This window comes from Chelonia mydas, chromosome 2 (genome assembly GCF_015237465.2).
Source record: "Chelonia mydas isolate rCheMyd1 chromosome 2, rCheMyd1.pri.v2, whole genome shotgun sequence".
Lineage (NCBI taxonomy): Eukaryota > Metazoa > Chordata > Testudines > Cheloniidae > Chelonia > Chelonia mydas.
In genome coordinates, this window is record NC_057850.1 from 7,551,201 (window position 1) to 7,577,765 (window position 26,565).

Sequence of the window (26,565 nt, forward strand, 5' to 3'; positions counted from 1 at the left end):
CCCTGGTCCTGGGAGAAAGAAGAGATACAGCAGGTATGACATCATGCTACATTCAGTCTGCCCCCAGATGATGAATGGATGGCAATGGGAAACTCATGTGACAAACCCCAAACAATATGTAGCCCAACCATGGGCAGATCTTACTTACCCCGACAGGTTTCTCTCTCTTCTGTTTGGTAACGTGTGGAGCTTGACATGCCAATAAAATTATGTTGAAATTGAAATGGAACCATAGATAATCCTTTTGGGCTGTTCCAATCAGATGCAAGCTCTTCTCTTGGTAGCTGCAGGAGGAGAGGACAGAAGCGAAATATAACAAAACACACCTAAGGAATTTCTTGAGCCCATTTTGTTCCTCTTTTGTTTGTCATTGGTTAAAGCTGGATAGTGGAATAGTTTCCAGAGTAAGTGTGGTCTAGGGGTGGAATCGTATCTCATTCAAGTCAATGGGAGTTTTGTCATTTATTTCAGTGGGGCCAGGATTTCACCCTCAGACTTCAGAGGCAGGACATGAAGGCTACTGTGAAGTAATATTTGCCTAGGCAGGAGAATTTTCTGTAGTGCTAGGAGAGTATCCATCCTCAAAAAATATTCTTCAGTGAATTCACTGCGAGTGAAAGGTGCTGCACTGACAGCTCCAGAGATGGAGATCTTTTGTTTATTCAGAATGCTGGTAGGGCAAATGTAGCAACAGTGCACGCTTTCACCAAAGAAGTGATCCCTCACCTGACGTGGCCACTTCTAGTTTCCAGGGCCTGGGGAGATCTGTATTCTCCTTAACTAGACTGCAAACAAGCTGAGAGACAAGGTGGGTGAGGTAATACCTTTTATTGGACCAATTTCTGTTGGTGAGAGAGATCAACAAGCTTTCAAGCTACACAAAACTCTTCCTCAGGTCCAGTCAGTGCCAGTTGTGATTGTACCCTTAGTAATGTGGATCCATAACCCAGGAACTGGCCTGAGGCCACTAATTCCTCTCATGTCAGCCATGGAGCAAATCAGATGGTAATAAATTCAACTTGAGCTGAAATTAAACAAAACCAGTCTTTATATAGGAGCCATCGAGCCCCCCAGCTTTAACAGTCTTATTAAATGTAAAGCTATCCACCGACCGGGAGCACTGGATTAAAGGCAGCTGTACTAGAGAAGAAGAGATGTTTGAACAGGGCTCTCTTTTCATTAGAGAAGAGTCTACTTTCTGATCCGCTAGCATTTTCTCATCTCTTAATTTCAGTGACTGTATTTGAATGGCTTTGCCTTTGGTCTTGAATCTAACCTAGAGGCAGCTCAGGTGTGTCTGGGGTTTGTAAGTGCCTCTAAGCACTAGTGTTATACAAATAATAATCAATAAATGTGAGGTAGCTGACAAGCATGTTAGAGAAGGGCATCTTTTCTTTGGTAGGCCATGCTATCATTATTGTCTGAATTCATTCACTGTTGAGGTTCCCCAGTTTTCCATTCTGTAAAAAAATAAGTCAACTTTGGTCAAGAAAACTATTTTCCTGTGTTCACTTAGAAAGGAAACTCATTATATTTAGGGTCTTTCTTCTTTGATGTCAGCATTTGAGTCAGATGTTTTGATGTGTGACCCCTTAATTTGAAATAAAACCAACAAAACACTGCAGTAGCACCATGGCATGGTGTTTGGGGTCTTTAAGGCATAATTCTGTTGTCTTTTTTTAATAGGTGTTAGCAGCATAGATCCTTTGGCACAAAGTATGGCAGCTGTCAAATATACCTACTAAAATCACTATTTAGTGTTCTTAAGAATTTGTGTTGAAGCCAAGTTTTTGTATTATTCAGTAATCAGGAAATCCCTTTTTGATGGACTGTATATTGGGTCAGAGTTTGTCAGTCCCTCACCTTTTCAACGGGTCTGATTCTCTGCATAGTTGTTTATAACAGTGCAAGGTGATTGCAAAGTGGTTGTTATACACTGCCTTCCTGATTTGGTAGCATTTTCCGGTATTTGTTCTGGTACAAATGACTACGCAAAGCACAGACAAGAGAGAATGAAGTCCTGAGTATTTTTTTCCCCCTATGCATAGACTTCACTTCAGGGAGAGAAGAGAGATTATTGATCTTTCATCAAGTAATTTTCTTCTTTCAGCTACGCACATTGGACTCTTAACAGCTACTCTTAAAATGAATCCATTTGTTTCCCCCCAAAGAACAAATTTGCTATCAGCAGCAGAGTTCCTGATAAGTGGATTTAGAGTTTTTACATTTCAATGGATTGGAGCAATTAGGGACTTCCATTATACCTCACTATATCTAAGTTCATTATAAATGTGGTGCATTGCCTTGTCCCAGCAAAAAGATAGAATTGTCTTTACCAAAACAGAAGTTCAGAGCCTGTCAACTTAAAACTCTTTATTTTAGACATAACTTCCTCGATTTCTTCTGTTTGTGTGTCTTTTTTGTTATATCTCTCTACCAAATTCTTACTGGAGAAATATATTCCATACGTTTACTTTTTTTGACACTGCCAATGCCAGGGGTGGCCAACCTGAGCCTGAGAAGGAGCCAGAGTTTACCAATGTACATTGCCAAAGAGCCACAGTAATACGTCAGCACAACCCCCACCCGCTCCCAGGGCCTCCCACCCACCAGCAGCCCTGCCAGTCAGCGCCTCCCCCTCCCTCTCCGCACCTCTTGATCAGCTGTTTCCTGGTGTGCAGGAGGATCTGGGGCAGGGAGGGGGAGGAGTGAGGGCACAGTGGCTCAGGGGAGGGGGCGGGAAGCGGTGGACTGGGGGGCAGGGCCTGTGGTAGAGCCAGGGGTTGAGCCGCATTTTAACTTCTGAAGAGCCGCATGTGACCAATGCATTTTAGTGGCCACTCTCTCACCTTGGAAATGCACATTCTCTTACCCATGTACTAAAACCCTCTCATCATGCACCATGAATGGTGATTTGAATAACGCTGTAATAGCACTGCCTTTTGGGTGCTCGTGCAAAATTTACTGTCCGTGGTATCCCCAAATGTGGTCCTTATTCACATGGCCACTCTTGCGGATGTTTTATTGGCCAATAACGTGCTCCATGTTTTGGTAATCTAGCCGCTAGGTTGCTTTATGAGCCAATATGAGCCAGAGGATGCTGGGGAAGAGCAGTGTGTGTAATGCACTGGGAATTATGCGTTATTGTCGTCTTACAGCCTGAAGGATCTTTAAATCAATGAAACGTGGGGCTGGGCATGACAGAAACCTCGCCTGCAGTATTTACTTTTACATTTTGTGCCTTTTGGAAACTTCGTCATTAAAAGAACAACAACCACCAACCAGACAGATCTTTCCGCCTTCTGTATTTAAGTTGCTGCAAAGGAAAGACAAATCAGAATGAAACATAATCTGAACAAAAGGACAGCGAAGGAAATCGAAAGAAAAAACTATTCAAAGATCAAGAACTTGATATTTTGAGTGCAGAAAAATATTAACCTCATCTGCACTTCACAGTTTGCCCTTACAAGTTCAGAAAGTTGCAGTGATGTGGGGTTTAAAGGGGTTTATGAAGTATACAACGTAGAGCAAAGTGTGTCAGCTGAGCTGCTGAGATCCATTTCTCATCTCAGTGCAGTTCCTTTTAGTTGTCTTTATATTCTTAAAAAAATCAAAAAGCCTTTTAAAGCAATTTGTCACTACACGTTAATATTTGCTTCCTCTTCGCTAGACTATCTAGAAGCTAAACAAAATAGATATCTGCCTGCATATAAGAAGTGAGAGTACGCCAACACTGCATAAAAAAGGTGTGTTCTTAACTTGAGTTAGCTAACTCCTATCAAACTAACAGTGAAGACACAGAAATTCAGCTTTTAACTCAATGCTGATAAATGCAAAGTAATGCACATTGGAAAACATAATCCCAAATATACATGCAAAATAATGGGATCTAAATTAGCTGTTACCAGTCAAGAAAGAGGTCTTGGAGTCACTGTGGACAGTTCTCCGAAAACATCCATTCAATGTGCAGTGGCAGGTAAAAAAGTTAACAGAATATTAGGAAAGGGATAGATAATAAAACAGAAAATATCATAATGCCACTATATAAACCCGTGCTAGGCCCACACCTTGAACACTGAGTGCAGTTCTGGTTTCCCCATCCCAAGAAGGATATACTAGAATTGGAAAAGCTAAAGAGAAGGAGAACAACAATGACTAAGGGTATGGAACAGCTTCCATATGAGGAGAGATTAAAAAGACTGAGACTTTTCAGCTTGGAAAATAGATGACTGAGAGGGGATGTGACAGAGGTATAAAAACCTATAAACCTAAAATCTAAATCTATAAAACCATGAATGGTGTGGAGAAAGTAAATAAGGAAGTGTTATTTATTCTTTAATGTAACACAAGAACGAATGAAATTAATAGGCAGCGGGTTCAAAACAAACAAAAGGAAGTACTTCTTCACACAGTGCACAATCAAACCGTGGAACTCATTGCCAGGGGATGTTGTGAAAGCCAGAACTATAATGGGGTCAAAAAATTATTAGATAATTTCCTGGAGGATAGATCCATCAATGGCTATTAGCCAAGATGGTCAGGGATACAGCTCCATGCTCTGGGTGTCCCTGGCCTCTGATTTCCAGAAGCTGGGAATGGATGACGAGAGTTGGATCACTCAACGATTGCCTGGTTCTGTTCATTCCCTCCAAAGCACTTTGGAAGACAGGATAGTGGGCTAAATGGATCATTGGTCTAACCCAGTATGGCCGCTCCTATATTCTTGTGTAATTGGGCATAGCAGTGTGAATTCAACTACTGTCTCCCCAATTGGCTTGAATTTGAGCTGCTAACCCAAATTAAAAGTCAGGTTGCCTTGTCTTCACTGCTATTTTAACCCGAGTTAAGAACTCACCTTCTTTTTTGCACTGTAGGCATATCCATAGTATTACTACCTCACTCTTTTAGTTTACCCTTCATTTCCCAGGTTGATGTGCTACTGTTTTTTATCTCAAAACAAATAAACTTTGTGAGTTCAATGCTAATATTTAAAATAAGCTTTACCTGAAATTATGATGTAAGAAGAGTAGGAAGGTCTTTCTCTCTCATGCTCTGCCTCCCACCCCACCCAAAAGCTGAATTGCACAAACTTTACTCATGTTGGTGTGTTCTTATATTAAATCAATGGAACTTCACATGAGTATTCCCCAGTGTGGAGAAGGATTCTATAATCTAGTTCTTAGTGCTTTTATAAAATAAATCTTATTTTTGGTAGATTTTGCAACTCCTTTAAATATCTAAAGTAAATAGATTTCCATTTGCATCCTCCAGAGTCTCAAACATTTAGGTGCAACATCCATTAACACTGATATGAAGATTTTATAAAGTGTTTGCCCAGTGACTGAAGTAATAGATGGACTTCTGTTTAGTAGAACTGAAATCCCACTGGATCTCTGCAATATGCGTTTTTTCAGCCTGTGTTCTTACATAGCCTATTAAAGAGGGAAAAGAGCTGATGGTAACAAATTCAGTGTGTATACAACCTTTGATCCAAGATGGTTCATAAATGTTATGGTCATGTACCTTATGTTTAATCTCCTCCTGGGGTTGATGTAACTTTTAAATCAATCATATTTCCTGTGGCAGTTGTGTTCCTTCTTGTAGTACACAACACTCAGTGTTCATCTGATGAAGTGAGCTGTAGCTCACGAAAGCTTATGCTCAAATAAATGTGTTAGTCTCTAAAGTGTCACAAGTACTCCTGTTCTTTTTGCGGATACAGGCTAACACAGCTGCTGCTCTGAAACACACAGTTGTCATCACTGTTGATAAAGATGCCTTTGTAGTGTAGTAACAATTGTGGGTATTTTTTCCTTTCATTATTAAGGATGAGTTTCTTGGAGGTGGTAAACTGTTATATCCCCTCTTTCCTGTGTATGCTCCATGCTCTGTCGTAGACTATGAAAGAACCACATGCGCCATATCTCTCTTTACAGTTTAAGGGTTCCTGTTGATCAAGAGGTCCTTTCTCGGCAGCAGTAGACATTAGTTCGAATTGACAATCAGGTTTGCCTATTATCCTCCGACTGATGCTGCCACTTTTAATACCTTTCATTCCATACTCTGGTCCTGACTGAGGAAAGCACTTAAGTACATGCTTAAATTTAGGCATATGCGTAAGGTCTTCCTTTAAGTCAAGATATGCAAAATACTAATAACAAAATACAGACTAACTCTGAAGCCAAATTTCTATGCTTTTTGTTACAAACTCAGGGTGTATATTTTTTTTTAGTGAAAGGGGCCCATTTTTCAGTGAAAAATGACCTCTTCTTGAGCAAAATCAAGCCCGTTTCTGAAATGAAATGAGCCCAATGTCAAGCAAAACAGCTCTGCATCAGAAGCTTGTGAAGCTTAACTTTTCTGCATCTTTTTAATGTGAAAGTAGCTGAAAGCAAAAGACCATATGTGGCGGTGCAAAATCACATGAAACAGCAAAACTTTCAGTGCGAAATTTCATGACACAATAATAGTGATATTTGTGCATCTCTGTATCTGTGTTTCCTTAAACCTTTCCTACTCGAGGAGACAAAGTGGCTGCTTTTGTTTATCAATGATAGATTCAAAGTAGGTTTCAGAGTAGCAGCTGTGTTAGTGTGTATCCCCAAAAAGAAAAGGAGGACTTGTGGCACCTTAGAGACTAACACATTTATTTGAGCATAAGCTTTTGTGAGCTACAGCTCACTTCCTCGGATGCATACGATGAAATGAGCTGTAGCTCACGAAAGCTTATGCTCAAATAGATTCAAAGTAGTTTCTCAAGAGGAGCTGAGTCAATCATTCATTTGCTCACATCAGTGAACGATCTGCCATGTTTACTTTTTGCAGCGCTGTACCAAGCATTAAACTTGCGATAACCGCTAAAAGCAAGAGCTAGAAAAATAATGAGCTCCTTTCATCCCTGGAGTAATTCCACTGAATTCTATTTGTTCCCATTTATTTTTTATAGCAGAGGCAGAAGATCAGTGAATGGCAACAGTTGATTTCACATGGGATTCGAGGTATTGGGTAAATTCGGGGTGTCCAAACTCTTATACCAGTGAATAGAGTTGAGGCCAGGAAGGAATTTTCTCCCAGGGCAGATTGGCTGGGACCTTAGGGTTTTCTTGCTTTCCTCTGCCATGCAGGATGCAGGCAACCTGCTGGGATCACCTGGGCATATCTCACCTAATCAATCCTCTGCCATTGCAGGGGCCTCGGGCATTGGTGGTCCTCTTGGTCTCTCCTGTTCTCTGCCTGTGACACCCAGTTTAGTCTCCTGAAGACAGAAATGCTTTCATCTAACTAAAGTTTTGGGCTTAATACAGGGGTGGCTGGGTGAAATATTATCCCCTGAGATAAACAGGAGGTCAGACTTTATGATCTGATAGTCTCTTCTGACCTGAACTCTGTGAATCTATAATTACAGATAAAATCCATTAAAACAACAAGATTTCTCACCGTGCATATACACACACTCTCTCTTCTCTCTCTCCCTCCTATCCCCCCCCCAAAATCTACATTAAAAAGGAAATGTTATGACTGCAGAGTGAAGTGCTCAAAAGTCAGGAAGTGAGAACGTTCAAGTTGCCTGCATGATGTGCAGTGAGTGAGGCACAGGGCCAGGCAATGTCCGATTCATAGAATCATAGAATATCAGGGTTGGAAGGGACCTCAGGATTTATCCCCCGATTATGATAAAAAGGAATATTGAACATCGGCTTTGATCACTGAACACCCTCCTATGAGTGCAGTGAACAAGACAGGGAAAGGCCTGCAGGGAAAATACCATCTGCTCCCTACTTCCCCATCGGACACAGGAGGGACAAGAATACAGTTTCTCAGTCTCCTGCTCCTTATCTGTTTTGGGGCTTCTGGGATGGGGGAGGAGTAGGTCTCTCTGTCTCACCCTCCCAGCTCCTTGTGCTGCATTTCTGCATGCCGCATACCACAGGAGGAGCGGAAGAGCCAGCAGTGTGGAGCTAGAACTGGCAAAGCTATTGAAAAATTGCCATCACACTAGCCCACGGCAGTTAGTGGAGCACATTACCCCAAACCCATAGCCTGAAAGCTGCAGCTGTCAGCTCCAAGACACCCTCTTCTCCGGCGGCCCCTGTAGTCATATGGCAGAACTGCCCTAGCTCTGCACCATCCATCTGAGCTGAGCTGGCAGGTGAGGAATGCACTCAGCACTCTGGAAAAAGCATGTACCAGCAGCTGTGTGTGGACATTTTCTGGCTGATGCATGAAAATGCTGCTGCCAGGATTGTGTGCCTCCATACTGCTGCAGTCTGTTAGGCACAGTGTAGTCATTAATGGGGAACATAAGAACGTAAGAACAACCACACTGGGTCAGACCAAAGGTCCATCTGGCCCAGTATCCTGTCTTCCAACAGGGGCCAGAGCCAGGTGCCCCAGAGGGGATGAACAGAACCGGTAATCATCAAGTGACCTGTCTCCTGTCACCCATTCAGGAAATGCAGACGTCACAAGGCAGAACTGGGAAAGAATAAGCTATGGAGCCCAAATCCTCAGGGTTTGATGAAATTCACCCTGGAATGCTAAAGGGATTAGCAACAGTGACACTGGAACCACTGGCAATTATTTATCAGAGCTCACTGAGGGCAGGGGATGTCCCAACGGATTGGAAATGGACAAGCAGCCATTTTTTTTGAAGGAGTGGGAAAGTAGGACCTAGGAAATTGCATACCAGTAAGTTTAACTTCAGTACCACGTAAACTGCAAGAACAATTAATGAAGTAGTCAATTTGTAAGCACCTGGAGGAAAATAAGGTGATAAACACCAGGCAACCAGGGGTTCGCAAAACCAAATTACAGCCAATTAATTTAATTTCTTTCCTTGATAAACTAACAAGCTTAGTGGTTAAATGGAAAGTGGTGTATGTGACATAGCTTATTTGCTGTGGTTCCAACTGACCGTCTTATTGGGAAATGAGGTGGTACGGGAATTGCCGCACATTTGGCAAAATAGAGAGGAGTGGGAGAGAGAATGACAAAGTAACCAGAAGTGGAATTTATTACTAGTTTGATGTAAAGTTCAGAGGTGTTGGTAAGCCCACAGGATCATGTTCTGGGTTCATTCTGATTTCATATTTCTTGGGGAGGGCTAGTGGTCAGCTGCCTGTAAATATTTAATACGATTGTGGAGTATGATCTCTGATTGGAATGAAAAATGTAACCTTCTCCCTCTTACAGTGTTCCTGGATATGTCTGTGTTTTTTAGTGAGAGATCTAAAATGGAGTTCCTCACAGTTAGACATTATAGAGCCCATGGAAGTTTCTGCAAGGATTAGGGGCTTACCTACAATGTCCTGGCCAAATTCTGGTTTATGTAAACACACTCTGCCTTGGTAACATTCTCTGTATAACTAGAACTGGATACAGTATATCTTAGTCCTAAACTATTGAGTAATATAGCTGTGCTTCATTGAATTCTTGCCATGTCCTGCCCTAGAGATGGCTGCATTTCAGTGGCAGGTGAAGTGCTTCCTTTTCCTTTAAAAAACCCTGGGATAACTTGGGATGAATGGCACCACAGAAATGTATGGTATACTTAACTTCATGGCTGAAACTGGAAACCAGTGGCCCAGTTCTCCCCGACTTGTACTTTGACTAATTTGCTCCTATGTGAAGTAGGCGTAAAAATTGCCAGATTACAGTTGTACTGTTTTGCACTTCCTTTGCCCAGATGTAAATGACTGCACAAAGAGCAAGTCAGTGGAGCAGCAGGTCCTAGACGTGAACATAAAACAGTGTAGAACTCTGCCTTGGAGGTAAAACAAGTGGATTTAGCTCTTACTGTTGAGACTTAATGATACAGCAAAACTACTCTAAAACTTGATTAAATAACTACCTCTTCCAGCTTGCCTTTCTTCTGTTTGCTTTTGCAATAAATGCTCACTTGAAAGATGCATTTTGCTTTAACTTCTCTCTGCATATGCAAGCAACAGCAGAAAATCTAGAGGATAAGGCACGATATTGCATCTTGGCCATAACACATTAATTCACCAGTTATAGTTGGTTATTCTGTGCTCTCCATTTAAAGGCTCTTACTGCATCAGCAGTTGCATTACTATATGCAAGTGTGTCTTAGTAGAACAATTCATTTCATTAAGCAAGATCCTCAGCTGGTGTAAACTGGCATTGTTTTGGACTAGTCTGATGGTGCTGTGACAATGCTTTGCAACATTGCTCCACTGGGAATCTCAGGAGCTGGTCATTGATTCTTGTTGTTGGATCTTGGATCTGTATTTTGATATTGAATCTATATCTTTGTCTACTAGATTAACAACTTTTCATGTCATTGGATCTTCTTACGTTTTTGTGTGCTAGATTAGCAATTGTTTGTTGCCCATGCAGGTACTTATGGACTGTGATCAAGTCACTCTTCTCTCCTGGGGTCTATCAAGGAATCTCAGGAGTACCTCTTGCCACTGTAGCTGTTCCCGTGGTCAGTAGAGTTTGAAGACTAGAAGAATGTCTGAAGCTATGCAAATTATTATGCATGTAAAATTAAATATACAAATATTTATAATTTATGGGCCCAATCCTGTGCGATGCTGAGCATTCTCAACTCCCATTGACTTCAGTGCTTCACAGAAGCAGGCCCTACGACATAAAGGAAAATGGTAACAATCTTAAGGTTTAAATAATGATTTCCTTACACTTCCGTGGTGTGCCTTCTTGTTTTCATGCTCCTGACAACTAAAGAATGTAGGGAACATACGTAAATGCAGATGCTCAGCATATCAACGCTTGAACCAGAGATTTGAGATCATTGTGTCATACCAGGGTACAATCCAGACCAGTATGTCACTATGTCACCACTACCCTCTAACATGGGGTGCCCTTTACAATGCTTTGCTGCTGTAGCCTCCAGCCTGGACTGCTAACAAACAGCTTCCAGTATGCGAGTCACTCCCAGCTACGTCTGTGTGTGTGTGGCAGCCAGATAGCCACACCTTGGCTCTTACCAGCCTGGGTTATTCGGCAGGGTGACCCCAGCACACCTCCAGCCTTAGATGCCACCCCCCAGGTATGTATGTCTTATACCCCCCAGCCCGCTCTTGTTTATATAAAGTCTGTTATTTCTTTAACAGAAATAATATTCAGACAACTTGCCACGTCAAATGTAGTTTCCCAGACACTTCAATTTAAACAGACTGGATTGGATAAAACAATAAAACAAGTTTTTTAACTAGAAAGGGATTTTAAGTGAGTACAAGTAATGAGGCATAAGGATCAGATACAGTTACAAGAAAAATAAAGCTAAAATGCAACTGGTGCCTAACTTAACAAACTATGTTAAATTCAAAACAAATTTTTCTCACCATTTTCTTTCAGCAGTCTTACTGACCAAACTTCTTAAGTCAGGATCCCTTCTCCCAGAATCCAGTGAATGCTTCCTTTGTGGCTTCTGGTTCTGTGAATGAGATGGGCAGGAGGAAAGAGAGGGGGGCCTTGGGGTGTTTGTCCTTCCTTTTCATAGTGTCAGTCTTCCCCTTGAAAAACATTTCAAGCCGGGATTCAGGAGAAAAAGAGTTTATGTGGAAAGATGTTCCCTGCTGTTTTTTCCCACCTGTTGGAGCTTCCTTTGTCTCCCCTTCCTGCTTGATGATTCTGTTTACTGCTTAAATGCAAATTTGGCAGTGTACACATTCCTGTTTGCCAAGTTCTGCTTGGGTAGGGCTGTGTTTTGGAACATGTGTTAATAACATCATAAAGGGAAATCTTATAACGCAACATCGCCACACATATTCTATCAGGGCAATAATGACCAGCAAATTATGAGTTTTCAAATGATACCTCACAAGGCATACTTTGTACAAAGATTATTACAATAGTATGTAGGGTGTGGACACAGGTGTACAATCTGTTACAGTCATATAACCCATCTCCCCACATAGTAAACAGTAGTTTTTCATTTTCTTTTAGAAAAACAAATTACAATTTGTGCTACACTTTCCAGTTGCTGTGCAAAAGACCTTAACTAGAGTATCATCTTATGAGCATATAGTATACGATAGAGTATGCTACCTGTCTTAATTATAGTCAAACCTCCTTGATCACCAACTTCTAAATGCATAAAATTGTTCAGTTGCTTTGCAAATCTTAGACACCAAATGGGATAGAAAATCTAAAGAAGTTTAAGCTGGCACAGTAAATATTCATAGATTCATAGCTTCCAAGGCCAGAAGGGACCATTGTAATAATCTAGTCTGACTAGGGTTGCCAGGTGCCCAAAAAAGTCTGGTCAAAAAGGAGACCTGACAGTGTCCAGTCAGATCTACTGACTGGATACCCAAAGTGTAGTTACTGGAGGCGGGGAGGTGCTGTGTCACCACCCATGCCAGCCCCTATTCAGCTGGGGCCACCTCCTACCTGCATCGGGCGGCTGCAGCTCCCAGCCCTGGCTCTGCAGGCAAGTCCCTCCTGACCAGGGCAGGGGGAGAGGAAAAGTAGCGAGTGATGAGGGGGAGGGGGAAAGAGGAGTAGATGGGGGCAGGGCCTTGGGGGAAGAGGCATGGCAGGCGTGGGTCGTTGGGTGGAAGAGTTGGGGCAAGGGAGATTCCGGCACTCCTACTGGAGTGTCTGGTTTTTAAATATTACCAAGTTGGCAACCCTAAATCTGTCCTTTTGTATAACAGAAACCATAGAACTTCACCAAAATAATTCCTGGAGCAGATCTTGTAGAAAAAAAAAATCCAATCTTGATTTAAAAATTGCCGGTGATGAAGAATCCACCACAACCCTTGGTAAATTGTTCCAATGGTTAATTACTCTCACAGTTCAAAATTTATGCTCCTATTTGCCATCTGAATGTGTATAACTTCAACTTTCAGACATTGGATCGTGTGATACCTTCCTCTGCTAGGTTGAAGAGCCCATTATTAAATATTTGTTCTCCATGTAGGTACTTATAATTATATTCTTGACATGTACCTGAAAACCATGGTATTGCTCTTTTGTTAGGACGCAGATGTGTGTAAGAGAAATCAGCTGTACCCTTTCTGAAGTGTGCTTCTCCCCCTCTATTCCCTCTTCCACCGCCCCTTGAAAACAGAGCTTTGGCTACAGTGTTGGTGACATAACTGTTGCAAACAAGTCCCTGTCTCAATTCTGGTTTTAATCGTGTGCTTTAGTCTTCAGTTCCCGTGCTGAACTGTTGTGTCAAGTTGCTGGACCTAATTCTGTATGGCCCTAGCCCTTGAGTAGTCATTTACAGTTGTGCAAAATGAGCATAAAATGCTGCCATGTTGATTGAAGAGTTGTCACCAGAGGTAACTGTCTTGCTGTAGCGGATGAAAGGATTCCTTATATTGTATGCAATTTATAAAGTGCTCTAAGATCCTTTTTGATATAAGAAGCAGTATAAATTCTAGGTTATTAGGATGATATTTGATAGTTAAGATGTTGTAAAGTCCATAAATTGGTTTAGAGAAATGGTATCTAGAGGGAGGGTGCCATGATATCCCCTTTCTTGGCAATATGTGGTATCTATCCACACAATCTGATCTGTAATCTCCACCATGCCCCAACTGTGAACTTTCAGCTGGGGACCTGACCTGTCAAAAATAGCTGCCAGTGATTATCCTGAAAATGTCCTGAATGCATCAGTCTAGCTCTATCCAGTCTGTTATTACTGTGCTTGTCGCTGGCATCTAAATATTTTGTGTATGGCTGATGCAACCTTTTAGACCCCTGTGTGCATGTCTGCATCTACCCCAACAGCTGTACTTCCACAATAATGTGTGTTTACTCCTTTCAGCCTGCTGAAGAGATAGGATTTTGCACAGAAGATAAGAAGTCATGGCTTACTAATCAGGAATGATGGAGCAACGTCTGGGGTCACAGCTGCATTTGCCCAGACTTAAAATGCTCTCTGTAACTTCTCAATAATCATTTGTATAGCATCATAAATGACCGTGTACATGCAATATGGTATGTCACCTGCCCCAAAGAAGTTACACTCTAAGACTTTTCTACCCAATGAGCAGGGTTAGCTTTGTCGACAGGAGAGCACTCCTGCTGACAGCGCTCTGTTCATACTGGCACTTGTCAAGGCAAAACTTTTGTCTTTCAGGATTTTTTTTTAAAAAAAAAACATCTCTGAAAGACAAAAGTTTTGTCATTCAATTGCCAGTGTAGACATAGCCTCAGGCAGACAAAACAGAGACCTGATATTGAACAATAGTTCAGGTAAAGGAGAGAGTGGTGAGATTACTGATGAGGAGAAGGAGATAGAAAGAATTCCTGGAAGGAGGTGGCTTTTAAGGAGAGATGTAAAGGGGCCACATGATGGAGAAAAGTGGAGGTTTATTCCAAACAAAGAGGTCAGCGTGAATGAAGGCCCCCAGGTTCAATCTCAGTACTCTTGAGTGCTTGACTTCACAGCTGTGACATTTTTAACATAAAAAGAAAAGGAGTACTTGTGGCACCTTAGAGACTAACCAATTTATTTGAGCATAAGCTTTCGTGAGCTACAGCTCACTTCATCCGATGAAGTGAGCTGTAGCTCACGAAAGCTTATGTTCAAATAAATTGGTTAGTCTCTAAGGTGCCACAAGTACTCCTTTTCTTTTTGCGAATACAGACTAACATGGCTGTTACTCTGAAACCATTTTAACATAGTTTTTTTTTAGTGTTGTTTGTGTTCACGTGCACACACACGTTTTTAAAATAATCAGACTTGTGTGGTTAAATCCCCCAGTTGCTTTGAAAATCTTTCATGCAGTGACTGTGTATGCTCCTTTTAAGAAAGCGTGTTTTGAAATGCAGCCTCATATCAGAAGGCTCCTGGCCATCCTAGAAATAGCAATTATGGGTTCTTCTCTCATCCTAAATTCTTTTCCAAAAATAGGCTGAACATTAAATGATTATTAAAGTCACTGCGTTCTTCTGGTATTAATTTCAGACTTTCTGGTACTGTCCGCAGTGTGTCTGTAGATCCCTGATATGAGCTGAAGCTGTTCTGAGACCCTGCCAACTCATATAACATAAGCAAACTAGAGAGACAGGGTGGGTGAGAGAATATCTTTTATTTGGATCACCTTCTGTTGGTGAGAGAGACAAGCTTTCAGTCCACACATAGCTCTTGTTCGGGTCTGGGATAGGTACTCATAGCAAGGTAGAACAGAGTGTTTCGCATAAATAGCACATATTGTAAGGGACCATTTAAGGTAGAGTGGCCCATTAATGTCTCTGCAGTCAGAGGACAAAAAGAAGGGCTTAGTGGGTTACAGATTGTTGTAATAAGCCATAAATGCAGTGTCTCTGTTCAATCCATGATTTTTAGTATCTAACAGAATAATGAATTTAATCTCCCACTAACAACTTCTTTTTGTCCCTTTTGAAGTATCGAGTCACTTTTTCTCTTTGAAGTTGTCTTGTTTTGCTGTTTGTTTAGTGAGCTTGGAGCCAGTGTTAAGTAATTTCCTTTTTGAGTCTTTTACAAATGTAATCCTAAAAAACAATGTAAAGTGAAACTGTATGTTTAATTGGATTAGTATGTGGCCTTTCACCTCTGGAACTGGCATGTAAATCCATCCCTGGGGTTGTTTATGGCAGGGAGCCTCAGATGGAGGGGAAGATAAACATGATGAACCCCTTTGTTTTCTCTAACTCTCTGCTGCTTCATTTGAAGTCAGTCCTAAGGGTCTGATCATATTTTGTACTTTGTTTTTCACCAAGAATCTCAAAACCTTGTACAAACAATACTGAACATGCTTCATTACACCCCGGTGAGGTAGATGGGGGAAATGGAGAGATCACTTTGCTTGACTCTCACTTGAGCTCATTTTAAAACTGGATAAATGAAGCACAGCTTTGGTAAATTGAAGCAAAAATGGCTTGACTAAAATCACACAGCAAGTCAGTGGCAGGGCTGGGAATACAATCTAAGATCACAGTTCCTAGTTCATACCATTACTTAGTGCCTACAAATAAGCAATTCTTAGTCTAGGACCTGTCTGAACTGCATGCTAGGAACTATACATCCAATGGGCCATACTTCCGTATTAAAGAAAATGGCAGCCACGGGTTTGATTGTAGAATTATGTGGGCTAAGCTTTCACCACCGGTGGTTTATAGAGTACAGTATCTTTGCATCCTTTCTTATAAACACACACAAATCAGAAAACTTTACTCCTCCTAAGAGAATTCCATCCCATTTGTAGTGCTGCAGTACATCATGATAGCCATTGTAGTTCTTTTCAGCATATATAAAATATTCACACTATATCTGTATCGATCATATATTTAACTTACTAGTGTGTGGCTGACTTTTCTCAAAATGAAATTGTGTTAATCTGAGACACCCCTTTAATTAACTTGCACAGTTCCATAGGGAGAGGGATATGGAGGAAGCTAATAATAATAATAATAATAATAATAATAATAGCTGCATATCTTATTACCGTTACATATTAAAGTAAAATAAAATGCTGCAGGAGGTGGAATTCAAAGGCCTTTATTTTTAATGAAAATCTTAATAGCATTTAATGTAAATTAAATATAATCACTGTCTGATTTCTGAATGTATCTCTGAGGCTGAAGCATAGTAAGTTAATTATGCTGACAACACACTTGCAACTACCAAAGTTGAGCACGACAGCGTTGTTAAAAATGTGTTTTAAAAGGGGCATGGAAAGCAATTTTTTTAAGGCAGACAAATTGAAGGATCCAAGTTACAAGTTTATGCCAGACTTGAATGTATTATGTACTGCAGGGGTTCTCAAACTTCATGGCACAGTGATCCCCTTCTGACAATAAAGTTACTACTACATGACCCCGGGAGGGAGGGGTCAGAGCCTGAGCCCCACTGCCCCAGGTGGGGGTGGGGAGGTCTGCAACCTGAGCCCCGCCACCCCCATCTGGGAGAAGGGGAGGCAGCCAAGCCCTGCCGCCCAGGTGGGTGTGGAGCTTGGACTTCAACTTCAGCCCTGGGTCCTAGCAAGTCTAATACTGGCCCTGGCAACCCCATTAAAATGTGGTTGTGACCCACTTTGGGGTCCCGACTCACAGTTTGAGAACTGCTGATATATTGTATGTAAGGTCAAAATTTGTATTGGAATCCAAACAAAGCTGGGCTTTTACTCAACTTCAGACATTGAAAATAATTGAATGTATAGAATTAATGAGGCCTTTTACTTTTGGGATGGGGATTGTCCATATGGAAATTTCCAACTTCTGTAGATAGACAGTTTTTTGAGGTTAAGAAGGTGACTGAGGATCAACTCTAGTGTCTTGTTCTATATTAAATTATATTAAAAGGAAATATTTGTTAAAGGCTCAATCATGGAACCCTCACTCGTGGAAGTCATGCACCTTCCTTAGAGGTTTTTAAGGTCAGGCTTGACAAAGCCCTGGCTGGGATAATTTAGTTGGTGTTGGTCCTGCTTTGAGCAGGAGGTTGGACTAGATGACCTTCTGAGGTTCCCTCCAACCCTGATATTCTATTATTCTATGGTAGGGAGGGAGGTTTGGAATCTAACAATAATCTAAAAATTATTATTCCAATAATGAATTATTGGAATCATAAATAGATGATCTCCTGAGGTCCCTTCCAACCCTGATATTCTATGATTCTGTGATTCTAAGGAAATTCCACCACCTCCCTAGGTAATGCATTCCAGTGCTTCACCACTCGCCTAGTGAAAAAGTTTTTTCCTAATATCCAACCTAAACCTCCCCCACTGCAACTTGAGACCATTACTCCTTGTCCTGTCCTCTTCTACCACTGAGAACAGTCTAGCTCCATCCTCTTTGGAACCCCCTTTCAGGTACTTGAAGGCTGCTATCAAATCCCCCCTCATTCTTCTCTTCTGCAGACTAAACAGTCCCAGTTCCCTCAGCATCTCATCATAAGTCATGTGCTCCACCCCCCTAATCATTTTTGTTACCCTCCGCTGGACTCTATTCAATTTTTCCACATCCTTCTTGTAGAGTGGGGCCCAAAACTGGACACAGTACTCCAGATGAGGCCTCACCAATGCCGAATAGAGGGGAACGATCACATCCCTCGATCTGCTGGCAATGCCCCTACTTATACAGCGCAAAATGCTGTTAGCCTTCTTGGCAACCAGGGCACACTGTTGACTCATATCCAGCTTCTCGTCCACTGTAACCCCAGGTCCTTTTCTGCAGTGCTTTCTCCATGTGCTTCTTGGATGGAGTCAAAGAACAGGCAGGGAAGAGAAGAGATGCTAGAAGGATAAGGCAGCTGGAGCTCATCAGGCAGCCAGGCCCAGCTGCTTTATATCCCAGACAGGAAGAGGAAGCCAAAGAGGGGGATGAGGCTGCCCTGACCACCAAAAGAGGAGGCTGGGGATGAAAATATATTTGTGCCCTGGAAAGACTTTCTTTTTGAGCTGGGTTTGTTCCAAAAAGAAGGAGCTAGAAGGGCTGGACCTGAGGGCCTGGAAGAGAACACCTTTTGACAGTGCCTGTAGTCCTGGGGTAGAGTGTGGTAGTGGGCCCAAAACAGGGACACCTCTGGGTGGGTGGGTGGCACAGTGGGGCTGTGGGACGGATGACCTATGTGTGTTTATTTTCTGTATGAACTACTATCCATTAGTTACAGGCCCAGGTTGTGTGGTGTGATAGCAGCAGGATAAATGATTGTCTCTTTTGTTTGCCCTCTCATCACTCCATAGAGATACTATGGACTCTGGTTGCAGTGTGCCACTGAAGTGGCAAAAAGGTGATTTTCTCCAGATGTCTCAGGAATCTGTGTTACTTCTCTTCAAAACTACCAGGCCTTTTCCTCTGCTTGAGTTTGGTAGAGAAGATAATAGGTGGATCTGTATTTCTAATGCAAACATGATACGTTTGATTACTAACTTGATAGATTGGCTGCATAGGACCGTGTAAAAATGGCTGCATATGGCCATGTAAAAATGACTTCTAAGCCTCATGTAGTGATCTGCTGTGCATGTATTCAGGTGATTTCTCTGTTTTTCTATTACGTTGGATAACCAGTAAGGTATTGGAAGCCTATTTTTAAGAAGTAATTGTTCTGTTCACGTGTAATTTATGCACTTGTTTTTCACCTTTCTGCCCAACTTTTAATAAGACTTCACCCTTCCAGCAGAAATGAGCAATACAATACGAGTGAGGGGTTGGGATTAATATCTACCTGCTGACAGCCCTGTTTGATTTAGCTGTTAAACTTCTTTGGGCGGAGTCTGGACTAGTGTCATCAGGGAGAATTAGGCACCTAACTGCCACTTTGAGTGCCTAAATCCAACATTTAGGTGCCACTGGAATTCACAAAACCACCGCACAACTGTTGCCTAACCTTGTAGTTGCATTGCAGCGCCTAAATCCCCCTGCTAAACCTCATCCTGACCTACTTTTACTGCTTGATACAGAATCTGTCTTCTAGATCTTCCATGGCAATGCCCTCATGTAGCCCTCTGTGTCTCCCTCTGCACTGCGCAGCAGGGAGCAGGCTGTCAGCACTCAGTAAATCCAAGAAATAATAATCATGCCCACTGGAGAGTCAGATAACAGAATGGATTAGTCTTGCTTCTTGCTAGCATATTTAACCGCCTGCACCCACAACTGCATTATGTGCACCTTACCAACTGGTAGTACCCTCTTGGTGTAAATTACAGGTCAGAATACCGAACCTCATGCTTACCGACTTCGTCCTCGTCTAGCTCCTTCATCACATCTTTTTCTGTTCTCGACCCTCTTTTTCTTTTTCTCTCTTTCTGTTCAGCCTTCCTCTCCTCCTTTGTTATTGCCAAAGCAGCTATATGTAACAGTCTGTCTGCTTCCCTCCACCCACCACTGACTCCCTTTGCACCATCCCATGTTAAACCACAGATCCCAACCCATATCTCTTGCTGACTACAACAGGTGACCATTTGCTGGATCCCCTCTCTAACATTTACTATTATCCAACCTTCATGTTGCTGCTTCTGTTATGTATACCTGCCATCACAGCTTCATAGCATAGCCTGTGTGTATATTGGTGTTATAGCAGGAGTGTGTTATGAGAGTTATTTGAGTGAGTCATTATAAAATTAAATTGTAATTGTAATTTGCATGGTCTCTTTTTTTCTACAGGCATGCAACCCAGCAAGAGACCAATAAAACCATTACTACCAGCACCAAAGCTATCAAGCAGCTGTCTGAGATTGTCAGAGGCTCATCTAGGGTATGTGCCTTTTGAGATGCCATTAAGATAAAAGTTTGGTTTTGTTTTTTAAAGATAAGTGGTGGGCAGCAAGTGCCTTAAAGTTGCTGAGCTCGGTATCTTTATAATTTTCTTTGTTTTGATACAGTGATAGTGTTGAATTGCATGCTGCCTCGATAAATCATCATTGCAAAACAGATTCAAGGGACCTCTGAGGACTTGTGGAAAGAGCTCTCTCCTGAGGCTGGCTCTCATTAAATTAGAAATCTATAGTCACATAGTGAAATCCCAGCTCTTTCCTACACTGTGTTTAAAACTTAAGAGCCCACATGTCAACTGGAGTAGCAGGGGAAGGTCCCATGGAAGTCCCTAGACACTAGTTAGTGATAATGTCAAGAGAGGAGCAAATTTCACACTGGGTACGAGTGAGTCTACAAATAGGTGAAAGTGGATGTAAGTGACAAAGGAGTGACAGTTGCATGGTGTGGCATTCATTGAGTGCAAATATGTTCAGTTTACATACTGAGAGGCAGAGAGGGGAAAATCAGAGCATGCTGAAACTCACACAAAGGATGCTGCTGGTGGTCCCCTTACACCCAGTGGCCCGGTAGGTAGAACACTCACCCAGGATGGGGGAGACATGGGTTCAAAGCCTCACTTTGTAACTTAAAGTAATTCCTCACCATATTATAATTTATACCATGACAGCCCCAATTTTCGCAGGGGCATATTCAGCCCCTGTCCATCAAGACCTTGATAATGCCCTCTGCAATGTCATAAGTCCTGCAAGCCTCTCTGGGAACATTTATTTAGCCACATGCAATCAGGCTATGATCAGAAAGCAGGTTGGGCTAAACAAGACTTTAAAAATAAGTATCTTGTGCTGGATCCCATGCCGAAGGTTCCTGGGTTTGACCTTCCATAGTTATCTTGGTCAACTCTGAACCAAATCTGAACCAACCTTGGCAGAAGCAGACATCTAATGCACAAATTGAAAATCAAGAACTTCCCAGTGTGCAAGTGTGGTTCCCCACAACAGACCATCGAACATATCGCTACCTCCTGCCCGATTTATAAATATGAAGGAGGCATTACCGCAATAAATTCTGCTACCCCTGATGTAGCCATTTGGCTTGATCAACTTCAGGTGAAACTATAGTTGCTGCTCTACATCAGACATAGGGGAGAAGGAGAAGAAGCTCCTAACATAAGCGGGTGCATCTCCCATTGACTCCCCCAGATTGGTGTGGGTTACACCCCTACTGGTTGTCCAGCAGTTTCTAACAATTTACCACTTACACTCATTTTCTGACCAAGTTGTTTCTAATGTATAACTTACCACATTTATGTCACTGCTGAATTTGGCCCATCGCATTCTCATTGGAGAATAGGCCAGGGCTTGTTGTGTGCTCATAAGAATGGCCATGCTGGATCAGACCAATAGTCCATCTAGCTCAGTATCCTGTCTCTGACAGTGGTCCATGCCAGATGTTTCTGGAAGTTGGAGGTTTAGGGACACTGGAGCATTGGGTTGCATCCCTGACCATCTTGCTAATAGTTGTTGATGGACCTATCCTCCAAGAACTTATCTAGTTCTTTTTTAACCCATTTATACTTTTGGCCTTCACAACATCCTTTGGCAATGAGTCCCACAGGTTGGCTGTGTGTTGTGTGAAGAAGCATTCCTTTTTGTTTGTTTTAAGCTTTCTGCCTATTGATTTAATTAGGTGACCCCCTAGTTCTTGTGTTATGTGAAGGGTTAAACCACACCTCCTATTCACTGTCGTCACACCATTAATGATTTTATAGACCTCAATCATATCCCCCCTTACTCATCTCTTTTCTAAATTGACCAATCCCAGTCTTTTTGATCTCTCCTGATATGGAAGCTGTTCCATACCCCCTTATCATTTTTGTTGCCCTTCTTTTTACCCTTTCGAATTCTAATATATTTAATATATCTAATATAATAATATATCTAATATAATTCTAATAGATCTCTTTTGAGATGACCAGATCTGCACGCAGTATTCAAGGTGTGGGCGTACCATGGATTTACATAGGGGCAATATGATATTTTCTGTCTTATTATCTATTTGTGTCTTAATGGTTCTTAACATTATGTTAGCTTTTTTGTCTGCCACTGCACATTGGGTGGATGTTCTCAGAGAATTCTCCACAGTTACTCCAAGATCTCTTTCTGGAATGGTGACAGCTAATTTAGACCCCTTTTCTATGTATAGTAGGGATTATATTTTCTGATGTGCATTACTTTGCGCTTATGAACGTTAACTTCCATCTGCCATTTTGATGCCCAGTCACCCAGTTGTGTGAGATCCCTTTGTAACTATTCGCAGTCTTCTTTGGACTTAACTGTCTTGAATATCTTTCTATCATCTGCAAATTTTGCCAACTCACTGTTCACCCCCTTTTTCAAATCACTTATGAATATGTTGAACAGCACTGGTCCCAGTACAGATCCTTGGGGGACCCTGCTACTTACCTCTCTCCATTTGTGAAAACTGACCATTTATTCCTGACCTTTGTTTCCTATCTTTTAATCAGTTAGTGATCCATAAGAGGATCTTCCCTTTTACCCCATGATGGCTTAGTTTGCTTAAGCACCTTTGGTGCTCATCTTGGAGAACAGAATCAACCTGAGTGTTTATTAAATGACAGACCCCGGGTAACACAGTAATTCAGTAGCTAAAACAAGAATATAATCCCTGTCTCTCAATTTCTAGTCCTTTACCCACACTACTAGAGCATAGACCCATGAGCCATACCTCCCCCTTACTGGATTTTCTCCTGGTGTGCTCTCAGCAATCTGTGCTCTCCTCACACCTGCTCTTCCTGTAGCTTTCACTACCTAACCTTCCGTTAAACCACCCATGCACCTTCGGCTCCCTCCCTACCCCTACAGTCGCTTCTCCTTGATGTTCCCCTATGACATTCTCTCCCACTCTGCATTTGCCCTCCTTGTAGTGTCCAGGGCTGCTGCTCCCCCAAACTATCCCTGCGTCTTCTCCCTCCCTCCCTGGTGTTCTCCAGAATTCCATGTTTCCATCCTTCCTAGACACTGCTTCAAGTATCCCTCCATCTAGAACAAGTATTAGTTGAACTGCCCAACTCAGGGTTTGTCCAAATATTCCCTAAGGGGCTGAAGCCGTGTTAATGTAAAACTCCACGTTGTTTTATGAAGGAGCACAAGCATTGTTTCTTCCTGTTGCCTGCCTGTATTGAGTGGTAAAGAAAAGGATGTACCAGCAAATGAATACTCTAGCGAGGGTCGCGGTAGCCTTTGTCAGAGAGAGAATGAACTGTGGGGCTGTTGAATGGCCAGATTAAAGCTGGCTGGAATGAAACAAAAGGTGCCTCACTGACTTTATAGAGATGTGATGTCCTGGCCATTCTCTGCAGATCCCCGTGTTATTTTGTGCAACACAAATTGGGTCCAGGGGGAAGTCAAATAAGGCCAGCTGAAAAATATTAGCAGTGCCTTATTGTTGAATAAAGAACAGGAGGACTTGTGGCACCTTAGAGACTAACAAATTTATTTGAGCATAAACTTTCGTGAGCTACAGCTCACTTCATTGGATGCATTTAGTGGAATGCTTATGCTCAAATAAATGTATTAGTCTCTAAGGTGCCACAAGTCCTCCTTTTCTTTTTGCAACACAGACTAACACGGCTGCTACTCTGAAACCTGTCATTATTCTTGAATGTCATTATCAGCCCTTGAAGCCCAGGTGGATTCCAGCAGAGGAGGCTATGATCAGAACAGGCTTCACTGTAGTGGATGTAAAGTTTTTAAATTAAAGAAAGTATATTTAAGAGCAGAAAGGAAAAGAGATGCAAACGTTTATGGTAATATGAGAAATAAACTCACAACTCTGTGTTGACATCACATAATAACTTTTCCTCTCCCTGGTCAATTAATTTAACAAATCTTTTTTCACTCTTCCTTTATAACAGTGTGTAGCTTAAATAATTTAACCTACAAATTTTGATGTAATCCTGTAGACTTTGTCCCTTATATAAAACAGATGGCTCTGATAGGGATTGGTTGCTGGGTCTCTAAGTCACTCTAGAGGAATCTGTGGATAGTGTTCCAAAGTTTTCCTCTTGTAAAGTTTCTTTTAGCGTGAGAAACCTTCCATTGATTTAAAGCTTTATGGTCAGTCCCTTCTGATCCATTTTTCTGTGTACTGCTTTGCACAAGAAGTTTTTCTTTTCCAACAGTGATGTGCCACCAGCCAAGTGCATTATGGGTTTTTTTCCTACCTTCCTTTGAAGCATCATTTATTGACTGGAATTGTTGGAGGCAGGAGGCCCACCTGGGTGAATTCATAGTATATCAGGAATAAAGATTCTGGTCTAGATAGACCAGTGACTGGATCCATGCGAGAGAAGGCAGGTTGCTGATCTAGCTGGACACACAGTCATGCTGGGGCTATCTCTAACCAACATTAAAGGGCTCACACAGAAAAGCCCCTGTCTAACACTGGGTCAGGCTAAGGTTCCAGTGTTTCTTATGGGGCTAATGTTAGGTTTGAATGGTCTCATTAGATAAGTTCTTCAGGGCAGAGAATATCTCTGAAACCAAGTTTGTAAAGCATGTTCAAAAGTGGTGGTGTTCTATCTCTAAAACGGGGATCATGTTCCCATCTTCTAAAGTGCATTGAAATCTCAGGATGAGAAATGTGATGTAAGAGCCAGATGTGATTATTGTTATTAAGTGATTTTAATAATTTAATAATGCATCTCCCATCCCTTATAAAATCCACCGCCCTATTCCTCAGCAATGTCTGAGACACTAAAACATGCACAAAGTTGCTAGATGTTTTTGAGCAGTGATTGTAATACACTATAGTTTTTTTTAATGACGCCCCCTCCCTTTCTCCCAACATACCCCTATGCAAACCTGAATATTTTAGCCCACAAGGGGCTTGAATTTTAAGATGCAAACTTCAAGGGTTCAGAGTACTCTTCTGAACCACTGATGGTTTCTGGAAGATGATCCAACACACACACTGATTAAAAAAATAATATAGTGTTGGTCCCAAACCCTCAATCTTTGAACCATAATGCTGCAGCCCATTGAACTAGAGCACTGCTGGCTGAGGCCTCCTTTTTTACTGAAAACCTAATTTTAAGAGCTCCTGCTCTCTTTGAAGTCAGTGATAAAATTCTTATTGACTCCAATGGGTGCAGGACTGGGTTTGGATGGATTTTGGTCAAAACAGTTACCGGGGGTGGATTAAACAACCTGGGAACTGGAACTAGGTGGGGAGACACCCGCAGTGATCTGGGGCCTGAAACCATGTGTGCTGATGGCTCTGCTTTTCATCCAGCCCTTCTTGCTAATTGTGATATTCTGCTAGTCCTCACTGGTGGTGGATTGCAAAGTTGCAAAGTTCTCAGTCAGGAGCGGTGGGTGGCGGGGACTGTGTTTGGAATTTCATTAATGTCCATCACCAAGCACTCATTTTTCCAGTTATCCCCAAATAGCTAACGTCTAAAGGAGGGACTTGAACAATATTGCTACCAGAAAACAGATTTTAATGACTAGAGATTTTATTTTCAATCACTGAGCCCATGAATAAGGGAGAATGCTTTTCTTGTTCTGGGTACCATGGTGAGCAAAGACTATCTTGGCTCTTGTCGGGCTGTGTTTGCTTGTGATAAAAATAAGCTGCACATTGTTTGCAACTGTCATGTTATCCATTACTAAGTCTCTCAATGCTGCTTAGAGTATATTCAGTATAAGTTATGGGAGCCTCTGAGGTGCCACAAGGACTCCTCATTGTTTTTGGGAGAAGCCGTGTTTATCAAGCAGAGTGGAGTATGGCCCCCCATTATTTGCTGAAGAAGGTTTAAAAATAAAATCATAAATCCGTTTATTCTTACAAGGAGAGTATTGTTGTTATTATTGTCATTTATTTATTGTATTTATTAGCATCATTTTATTAGTATTATTTCTGTATTATTACAAGTATTTGTGAGGTACTCATCACTGTACTAATTGTCCTTTATAAGATATAAATATGAAAGGCAACTTTCCCATATACTAGAACAAATATTCAGTGACCCCTGACTTTAAAGTGAGAGAAACATAGTAAAATAAGAAATTCCAGAATGGCAGGTAGAGGGAAGGTCTGAGCAAAGAGTTCCATCTCGTATTCTCTCATAAATGTGGTTGGGTTTCAACTAAGGCGAATGTCCCAGGGAAGTGAATTCCAGAGAGGAGGGCTTGTTACTGAGGACTCCCTGCTTCCCAGCATGTCGGTAAATGTATAGACAAGCCGGCCTCTGATTAGAACTCTTTTGTCCCTAAGCCAATCAGAATGAAGATGATTATTAATGGCATAGCACAGACCGAGTACAGAATGATCCATCAGACAAAATGGTCAAATCAATCATTT

The 26,565-nt window shown here is 41.8% G+C and overlaps 1 protein-coding gene across 14 annotated transcripts in view; it reads left to right on the forward strand.

The window, feature by feature from the left end:
- TSNARE1 (t-SNARE domain containing 1) overlaps positions 1-26,565 on the forward strand; it is a 684,473-nt gene that overhangs the window by 329,054 nt on the left and 328,854 nt on the right. For all 14 annotated transcript variants that reach the window (XM_037891908.2, XM_037891914.2, XM_037891916.2 and 11 more), the window contains one exon: positions 20,071-20,161. In XM_037891908.2, the coding sequence (XP_037747836.1) occupies positions 20,071-20,161 (91 nt within the window). The remainder of the gene's footprint in view (positions 1-20,070; positions 20,162-26,565) is intronic.